At 47.5% G+C, this 10,163-nt stretch overlaps 1 protein-coding gene across 1 annotated transcript in view; it reads right to left on the reverse strand.

Annotated features, from left to right (window-relative positions):
* The window catches only part of pkd1a (polycystic kidney disease 1a), a 90,687-nt gene that overhangs the window by 2,112 nt on the left and 78,412 nt on the right, over positions 1 to 10,163 (reverse strand). Inside the window, exons 51-59 of the mRNA XM_045223402.1 lie at positions 7,172 to 7,366; positions 6,263 to 6,402; positions 4,236 to 4,360; positions 3,813 to 3,939; positions 3,526 to 3,651; positions 2,744 to 2,915; positions 1,530 to 1,817; positions 1,240 to 1,374; positions 84 to 410 (exon numbers count right to left, since the gene is read on the reverse strand). Coding sequence (XP_045079337.1) covers positions 84 to 410; positions 1,240 to 1,374; positions 1,530 to 1,817; positions 2,744 to 2,915; positions 3,526 to 3,651; positions 3,813 to 3,939; positions 4,236 to 4,360; positions 6,263 to 6,402; positions 7,172 to 7,366 — 1,635 coding nt within the window. The remainder of the gene's footprint in view (positions 1 to 83; positions 411 to 1,239; positions 1,375 to 1,529; positions 1,818 to 2,743; positions 2,916 to 3,525; positions 3,652 to 3,812; positions 3,940 to 4,235; positions 4,361 to 6,262; positions 6,403 to 7,171; positions 7,367 to 10,163) is intronic.

Genomic DNA, 10,163 nt, shown 5'->3' on the forward strand with positions numbered 1-10,163 from the left:
CAGCAGGAAGTAGGAAGCTCTCTAAACAGGAAGTAGATCGCTCTCTACACAGGAAACAAGAAGTTGAAACGAAGTGATCCTACCTCCTTGGTGCGACTGAGGCCCATCCACATCTTCAGTCGTCGTAGAAACAGCTCCACCATCTCATAGTCCTGTAGGTCAACCACAGGACGGTATAACTCTGCCCGCGCCCGGCGATAGTTCCTTAGCAACGCAGAGGTCACCAGCCATAGCAACGCCAGCCGCAGCACGGCGAAGCTCGCGTGGAACACCAGGCTGGAGGCGGAGCTAGAGGGTCCGGTTGTTGTTGATGACGGTCGCCAGGACAACAGGCCCCGCCCGCCGGCACCTAGCAATGACAGGCAGGCGGAGCTCACGCTGCCATATCCGTCCATCACGGAGTGGAAGAGCTGGAGAGGGAGAGCGATAAAAGAGAGAGAGATGGAATGCATAGATGAAAGAGAGAGAGAGCGAGAGAGATGGAATGATGATTATGTTATGTATTTCCCCAACTCTTTGCTAACCAACCTGTATATTACCAGGTGTCCTGTGTGTGTATTACCAGGTGTCCTGTGTGTGTATTACAAGGTGTCCTGTGTGTATTACCAGGTGTCCTGTGTGTATTACCAGGTGTCCTGTGTGTGTATTACCAGGTGTCCTGTGTGTGTATTACAAGGTGTCCTGTGTGTATTACCAGGTGTCCTGTGTGTGTATTACCAGGTGTCCTGTGTGTGTATTACCAGGTGTCCTGTGTGTGTATTACAAGGTGTCCTGTGTGTATTACCAGGTGTCCTGTGTGTGTATTACCAGGTGTCCTGTGTGTGTATTACCAGGTGTCCTGTGTGTGTATTACCAGGTGTCCTGTGTGTGTATTACCAGGTGTCCTGTGTGTGTATTACCAGGTGTCCTGTGTGTGTATTACCAGGTGTCCTGTGTGTATTACCAGGTGTCCTGTGTGTGTATTACCAGGTGTCCTGTGTGTGTATTACCAGGTGTCCTGTGTGTGTATTACCAGGTGTCCTGTGTGTGTATTACCAGGTGTCCTGTGTGTGTATTACCAGGTGTCCGTGTGTGTATTACCAGGTGTCCTGTGTGTGTATTACCAGGTGTCCTGTGTGTGTATTACCAGGTGTCCTGTGTGTGTATTACCAGGTGTCCTGTGTGTGTATTACCAGGTGTCCTGTGTGTGTATTACCAGGTGTCCTGTGTGTATTACCAGGTGTCCTGTGTGTGTATTACCAGGTGTCCTGTGTGTGAGTAGGCCAGCAGCAGCACCAGCAGGACCAGACCTGCTCCGATCAGTTCCCAGACAGAGCGTCTCAGAGCCCTGCCAAACACTGCCCACTCCCTCAGGAAACGCAACTGGTGGGATGCCTGGAGAGAGGGAGGAGGGAGGGAATAGAGATTAGTTTTTTGGTAAATCTGCACTGGATCTTTCCATTCTCTCAATCTGATCTTCAGCAGTAGAGCTAACCCCTTCTCTCTCCCTCCCTCCCTCCCTCCCTCTCTCCCTCCCTCTCTCTCCATACCTTCAACACCAGTATGAACAGGAGCATGGCAGACAGCAGGGTGTAAGCTTGGCTCTGCCGTGCCAGCGGGTAGAAGTCAGTGTACCCGTCTCGTTGGCGCAGGTACGACGCCCACAGGCGCCCGGCGGTGGCACAGCGGCTCACGTGGAAGCCACACACACACGCTGCCAGCGCCAGGCTACACGCGCCCAGCAACCGCCACGGGCTCAGGAGGTACACCAAGCCCTCTCTCATCATACCCAGGACCGCCCGCACACAGAAATACACCACTAGGGAGAGGAGGAAGATCTGAGAGGAAGGAGGGAGGAGAGGGAGAGAGGGGGAGGAGAGAGGGAGAGATATATGGAGAGAAAGAGAGAGAGACAAACAGACACAAATGGAGAACTAATTTAGATGTCTGCAGACAGGACCTTTGTAGCCATGGTAATATCATTAATATAATAACCTAGTCCCTGGTGTATTCAGTGTGTTGGTATGGTGATATTATAATCTAGTGGTGTATTCAGTGTGTTGGTATGGTGATATTATAATCTAGTGGTGTATTCAGTGTGTTGGTATGGTGATATTATAATCTAGTGGTGTATTCAGTGTGTTGGTATGGTGATACTATAATATAGTCCCTGATGTATTCAGTGTGTTGGTATGGTGATACTATAATATAGTCCCTGATGTATTCAGTGTGTTGGTATGGTGATACTATAATATAGTCCCTGATGTATTCAGTGTGTTGGTATGGTGATACTATAATATAGTCCCTGATGTATTCAGTGTGTTGGTATGGTGATACTATAATATAGTCCCTGATGTATTCAGTGTGTTGGTATGGTGATACTATAATATAGTCCCTGATGTATTCAGTGTGTTGGTATGGTGATACTATAATATAGTCCCTGATGTATTCAGTGTGTTGGTATGGTGATACTATAATATAGTCCCTGATGTATTCAGTGCGTGGGGATGATGCTGCTATTTCCCCTTAAGGCATCATCAGTACTCTACACCAGTCGTAGTTTCTAGTTTGGTGGATGTTTGTTTACTACTTCAGAAACAACAACAAAAATAACAACAACTCAAACTAATTAAGCTAAATTCCGACCCTTCCTCTCTAGCCATGCTATGATTGGCTAGTTCCAAGATACTGCTCCCGCCCCTCTACTATATCCACTCAGTGATTGGCTAGCACTAGCTGTCTTTGTGTGGCTGCCGGGGGTTACCGTGAGCTGCAGCTGCAGGTCGAGGCCTGTGATAGGCTGCAGGCGGAAGGTCAAGAGGTCGAGGCTGGACTGAGTGCGTTCAGAGACGGGGAACTCAAACAGGAAGGAGAAGACGGCCAACAGGTTTGTGTTAGTGTTGTAGAGAGAGAACTCCACAAACACAGCCCGCGTCCTGGTAAACACACACACACACACACACACACACACACACACACACACACACACACACAGAGAAGACAAAGAGAGAGAGAGACAGTGACACCGACAGTCAGACAAACACTTAAATTCAGATTCAAATGTCATCACTGAAATCTGAAAAACATCTCCTTCTATTTTTGCTCTTCTGCAGTCCTGAAACTCCTTACATTCATCTCTCTCCCTTCTCCCCCCTCCCTCCCATCCCCTCTCTCCCTCTCTCCCATCCCCTCCCTCCCCCCCATCCCCTCCCTCCCTCCCATCCCTCCCTCCCATCCCCCCTCTCCCTCCCTCCCATCCCCTCCCTCCCTCCCTCCCATCACCTCTCTCCCTCTCTCTCTCCCTTCCATCCCCTCCCTCCCATCCCCTCTCTCCCTCTCTCCCATCCCCCCTCTCCCTCCCTCCCATCCCCTCTCTCCCTCCCTCCCTCCCATCCCCTCTCTCCCTCCCATCCCCTCTCTCCCTCCTCCCATCCCCCTCTCTCCCTCCCTCCCTCCCATCCCCCTCTCTCCCTCCCATCCCCTCTCTCCCTCCCTCCCATCCCCTCCCTCCCTCCCATCCCCTCCCTCCCTCCCATCCCCTCTTACATGTGGTCCATCCAGTGTAACTGCTGTAGGTATTGTAGTGATGTTGTGGCCTGTTCTATGTTCCTGTTCAGTTGTTGTACGAACCCTCCGCTCCCGTACACCATCACCTGACCCCAACGCCACGCCCTGGGGGAGGGGGGAGGGGGAGGAGGGATGGAGAGAGGGGAGAAAGGGAGAGAGATAGGCTCAGGAAAGACGGCAATGACATAAGAGGATCATCGGCAATGACATAAGAGGATCATCACTTCTTCATTTCCCTCTCTCCCCCCTCCCTCTCTCCTCCTTACCCGTTGTCATCAGCCGTGTGTAAGGTCCAGTTCTGGGTCAGTTTCCTGTGTACTGCTGAGCCAGTCAACCCCTCTCCCCAGCCTGCTGCTCCTGCCCCATGGATGGTACCTGGAGAGGACAGACTAACTATACAGGACAAGGATGGAGGGATGGGGAGAAAGAGAGAGAGAGAGAGGGATGGAAGATGGGGAGAGAAAGGGAGGGAGAGATGGAGTGCGGGAGGACAGGAGAGAGAGATGGAGAGAGAGAGAGAGAGAGTGAAATCTCCTGTTAATACAGTTACTGAGGTTTAGAAAGTTTTCTGATTAAATTATTCATTACTGGAAGCTAAATGAGTGTGTGTGTGAGTGAATGTGTGTATGAGTGTAGGAATGTGTGTGTGTGTGTGACCAACTGAAAAGTAAAATGGTCTGTAGTCTCACCGTCTCGTATCTGTCGTAGTCTGGGCGTGCCAAGAAGCACACTTCCTGTTTCCTGCATTAGGGCAGGGCCATCCAATAACCTTGGCAACAGGGAGCCTGACAGCCACGCCCACACATCCTCACGCCTGCAGGACAGAGACATGGACATGATGAGTTATACAGTGTGTGTGATTTGTCTGTCCTGAAACAGTAGTGATTTGTCTGTCCTGAAACAGTAGTGATTTGACTGTCCTGAAACAGTAGTGATTTGTCTGTCCTGAAACAGTAGTGATTTGTCTGTCCTGAAACAGTAGTGATTTGTCTGTCCTGAAACAGTAGTGATTTGTCTGTCCTGAAACAGTAGTGATTTGTCTGTCCTGAAACAGTAGTGATTTGACTGTCCTGAAACAGTAGTGATTTGTCTGTACTGAAACAGTAGTGATTTGTCTGTCCTGAAACAGTAGTGATTTGTCTGTCCTGAAACAGTAGTGATTTGTCTGTCCTGAAACAGTAGTGATTTGTCTGTCCTGAAACAGTAGTGATTTGACTGTCCTGAAACAGTAGTGATTTGTCTGTCCTGAAACAGTAGTGATTTGTCTGTACTGAAACAGTAGTGATTTGTCAACAGTAGTGATTTGTCTGTCCTGAAACAGTAGTGATTTGTCTGTCCTGAAACAGTAGTGATTTGTCTGTCCTGAAACAGTAGTGATTTGACTGTCCTGAAACAGTAGTGATTTGTTTGTCCTGAAACAGTAGTGATTTGACTGTCCTGAAACAGTAGTGATTTGTCTGTACTGAAACAGTAGTGATTTGTCTGTCCTGAAACAGTAGTGATTTGTCTGTCCTGAAACAGTAGTGATTTGACTGTCCTGAAACAGTAGTGATTTGTCTGTACTGAAACAGTAGTGATTTGTCTGTCCTGAAACAGTAGTGATTTGTCTGTCCTGAAACAGTAGTGATTTGTCTGTCCTGAAACAGTAGTGATTTGTCTGTCCTGAAACAGTAGTGATTTGACTGTCCTGAAACAGTAGTGATTTGTCTGTCCTGAAACAGTAGTGATTTGTCTGTACTGAAACAGTAGTGATTTGTCAACAGTAGTGATTTGTCTGTCCTGAAACAGTAGTGATTTGTCTGTCCTGAAACAGTAGTGATTTGTCTGTCCTGAAACAGTAGTGATTTGACTGTCCTGAAACAGTAGTGATTTGTTTGTCCTGAAACAGTAGTGATTTGACTGTCCTGAAACAGTAGTGATTTGTCTGTACTGAAACAGTAGTGATTTGTCTGTCCTGAAACAGTAGTGATTTGTCTGTCCTGAAACAGTAGTGATTTGTCTGTCCTGAAACAGTAGTGATTTGTCTGTCCTGAAACAGTAGTGATTTGACTGTCCTGAAACAGTAGTGATTTGTCTGTCCTGAAACAGTAGTGATTTGACTGTCCTGAAACAGTAGTGATTTGTCTGTACTGAAACAGTAGTGATTTGACTGTCCTGAAACAGTAGTGATTTGACTGTCCTGAAACAGTAGTGATTTGTCTGTCCTGAAACAGTAGTGATTTGACTGTCCTGAAACAGTAGTGATTTGACTGTCCTGAAACAGTAGTGATTTGTCTGTCCTGAAACAGTAGTGATTTGACTGTCCTGAAACAGTAGTGATTTGACTGTCCTGAAACAGTAGTGATTTGTCTGTCCTGAAACAGTAGTGATTTGACTGTCCTGAAACAGTAGTGATTTGTCTGTACTGAAACAGTAGTGATTTGACTGTCCTGAAACAGTAGTGATTTGACTGTCCTGAAACAGTAGTGATTTGTCTGTCCTGAAACAGTAGTGATTTGACTGTCCTGAAACAGTAGTGATTTGACTGTCCTGAAACAGTAGTGATTTGTCTGTACTGAAACAGTCAAATAACTACAGAGTTTGATCAAAGTCTGTTCTAGGAGAACAGCTGTCAAACACACACACACACACACACACACACACACACACACACACACACACACACACACACACACACTATATTGAATTAGCAAACACGTGTGTGTGTGTGTGTTACCTGCTGATGTTGGCCTGGTCCGGTGTGTGTAGTGTGAGTTGTAGCTGTGTGCGGAGCCGCAGGCTGTGTGTGTCCTTGGTGGTGTCAGAGTAGTTGAGCAGCAACACCACCAACAGGAAGAGCATGTAGAGCAGGAAGTTCTGTTCACAACAGAGATAGTCTAGTTAGAGATACACACTGTGTGGACAAAACAATAGGAACACCTTTCTAATACTGAGTTGGACCCCCTTTTGCCCTCAGAACAGCCTCAATTTGTCGGGGCATGGACTCCACAAGGTGTCGAGAGTGTTCCACAGGCATGCTGGCCCATGTTGACTCCAAAACTTCCCACAGTTATGTCAAGTTGGCTTGATGTCCTTTGGGTGGTGGACCATTATTGATACACACGGGAAACGGTTAAGCGTGTAAAATCCAGCAGCGTTGCAGTTCTTGACACACTCAAACCGGTGCACCTGGCACCTACTACCATACCCCGTTCAAAGGCACTTCAACCTTTGAACGGTTTATGGCAGTAGGTGTCAGGCACACATACATAATCCATGTCTCAATTGTCAAAGCTTAAAAATCCTTCTTTATCCTGTCTCCTCCCCTTCATCTACACTGATTGAAGTGGATTTAACAAGTGACATCAATAAGGGATCATAGCTTTCACCTGGTCAGTCTATGTCATGGAAAAAGCTATGTTTTGTATACTCAGTGTAGATCATCTATTGTGTCCCAATCAAAACAAAGAGACTCCAGTTAGAGATACACAACTCTAACTACAACAAAGAAAACCATTGGTTGTGGAACAATTATATTATTAACACAGATACACAACCAAAACCAACAGGAAGAGCATATACACCAGGAAGTTCTGTTAACGACATAGTTGAGCATGCTGTGTGTCTCCCTCCCTCCATCTCTTACCTTGAGCATGTTGTGCAGCATGTGGACCTTGCGGGCCTGCTGTCTGGCCTGGGACAGAGCGAAGCCTTGGGGTGGTCTGACTCTGGGGACCCGCTGGACCACTCTGTCAACACGGGGACACTTCACCAGGACATCCTGCTCCTCTGGACGGAGCCTCTTCACCCACAGGGCATAGTACAGGCCTTCTAGTAACACCTAGAGGACACACACACTTATACACTACCCACAGGGCATAGTACAGGCCTTCTAGTAACACCTAGAGGACACACACACTTATACACTACCCACAGGGCATAGTACAGGCCTTCTAGTAACACCTAGAGGACACACACACTTATACACTACCCACAGGGCATAGTACAGGCCTTCTAGTAACACCTAGAGGACACACACACTTATACACTACCCACAGGGCATAGTACAGGCCTTCTAGTAACACCTAGAGGACACACACAATTATACACTACCCACAGGGCATAGTACAGGCCTTCTAGTAACACCTAGAGGACACACACATTATACACTACCCACAGGGCATAGTACAGGCCTTCTAGTAACACCTAGAGGACACACACACTTATACACTACCCACAGGGCATAGTACAGGCCTTCTAGTAACACCTAGAGGACACACACACTTATACACTACCCACAGGGCATAGTACAGGCCTTCTAGTAACACCTAGAGGACACACACACTTATACACTACCCACAGGGCATAGTACAGGCCTTCTAGTAACACCTAGAGGACACACACACTTATACACTACCCACAGGGCATAGTACAGGCCTTCTAGTAACACCTAGAGGACACACACACTTATACACTACCCACAGGGCATAGTACAGGCCTTCTAGTAACACCTAGAGGACACACACACTTATACACTACCCACAGGGCATAGTACAGGCCTTCTAGTAACACCTAGAGGACACACACACTTATACACTACCCACAGGGCATAGTACAGGCCTTCTAGTAACACCTAGAGGACACACACACTTATACACTACCCACAGGGCATAGTACAGGCCTTCTAGTAACACCTAGAGGACACACACACTTATACACTACCCACAGGGCATAGTACAGGCCTTCTAGTAACACCTAGAGGACACACACACTTATACACTACCCACAGGGCATAGTACAGGCCTTCTAGTAACACCTAGAGGACACACACACTTATACACTACCCACAGGGCATAGTACAGGCCTTCTAGTAACACCTAGAGGACACACACACTTATACACTACCCACAGGGCATAGTACAGGCCTTCTAGTAACACCTAGAGGACACACACACTTATACACTACCCACAGGGCATAGTACAGGCCTTCTAGTAACACCTAGAGGACACACACACTATACACTACCCACAGGGCATAGTACAGGCCTTCTAGTAACACCTAGAGGACACACACACTTATACACTACCCACAGGGCATAGTACAGGCCTTCTAGTAACACCTAGAGGACACACACACTTATACACTACCCACAGGGCATAGTACAGGCCTTCTAGTAACACCTAGAGGACACACACACTTATACACTACCCACAGGGCATAGTACAGGCCTTCTAGTAACACCTAGAGGACACACACACTTATACACTACCCACAGGGCATAGTACAGGCCTTCTAGTAACACCTAGAGGACACACACACTTATACACTACCCACAGGGCATAGTACAGGCCTTCTAGTAACACCTAGAGGACACACACACTTATACACTACCCACAGGGCATAGTACAGGCCTTCTAGTAACACCTAGAGGACACACACACTTATACACTACCCACAGGGCATAGTACAGGCCTTCTAGTAACACCTAGAGGACACACACACTTATACACTACCCACAGGGCATAGTACAGGCCTTCTAGTAACACCTAGAGGACACACACACTTATACACTACCCACAGGGCATAGTACAGGCCTTCTAGTAACACCTAGAGGACACACACACTTATACACTACCCACAGGGCATAGTACAGGCCTTCTAGTAACACCTAGAGGACACACACACTTATACACTACCCACAGGGCATAGTACAGGCCTTCTAGTAACACCTAGAGGACACACACACTTATACACTACCCACAGGGCATAGTACAGGCCTTCTAGTAACACCTAGAGGACACACACACTTATACACTACCCACAGGGCATAGTACAGGCCTTCTAGTAACACCTAGAGGACACACACACTTATACACTACCCACAGGGCATAGTACAGGCCTTCTAGTAACACCTAGAGGACACACACACTTATACACTACCCACAGGGCATAGTACAGGCCTTCTAGTAACACCTAGAGGACACACACACTTATACACTACCCACAGGGCATAGTACAGGCCTTCTAGTAACACCTAGAGGACACACACACTTATACACTACCCACAGGGCATAGTACAGGCCTTCTAGTAACACCTAGAGGACACACACACTTATACACTACCCACAGGGCATAGTACAGGCCTTCTAGTAACACCTAGAGGACACACACACTTATACACTACCCACAGGGCATAGTACAGGCCTTCTAGTAACACCTAGAGGACACACACACTTATACACTACCCACAGGGCATAGTACAGGCCTTCTAGTAACACCTAGAGGACACACACACTTATACACTACCCACAGGGCATAGTACAGGCCTTCTAGTAACACCTAGAGGACACACACAATTATACACTACCCACAGGGCATAGTACAGGCCTTCTAGTAACACCTAGAGGACACACACAATTATACACTACCCACAGGGCATAGTACAGGCCTTCTAGTAACACCTAGAGGACACACACAATTATACACTACCCACAGGGCATAGTACAGGCCTTCTAGTAACACCTAGAGGACACACACAATTATACACTACCCACAGGGCATAGTACAGGCCTTCTAGTAACACCTAGAGGACACACACAATTATACACTACCCACAGGGCATAGTACAGGCCTTCTA

This window comes from Coregonus clupeaformis, chromosome 11 (assembly GCF_020615455.1).
Source record: "Coregonus clupeaformis isolate EN_2021a chromosome 11, ASM2061545v1, whole genome shotgun sequence".
Classification (NCBI taxonomy): Eukaryota; Metazoa; Chordata; class Actinopteri; order Salmoniformes; family Salmonidae; genus Coregonus; species Coregonus clupeaformis.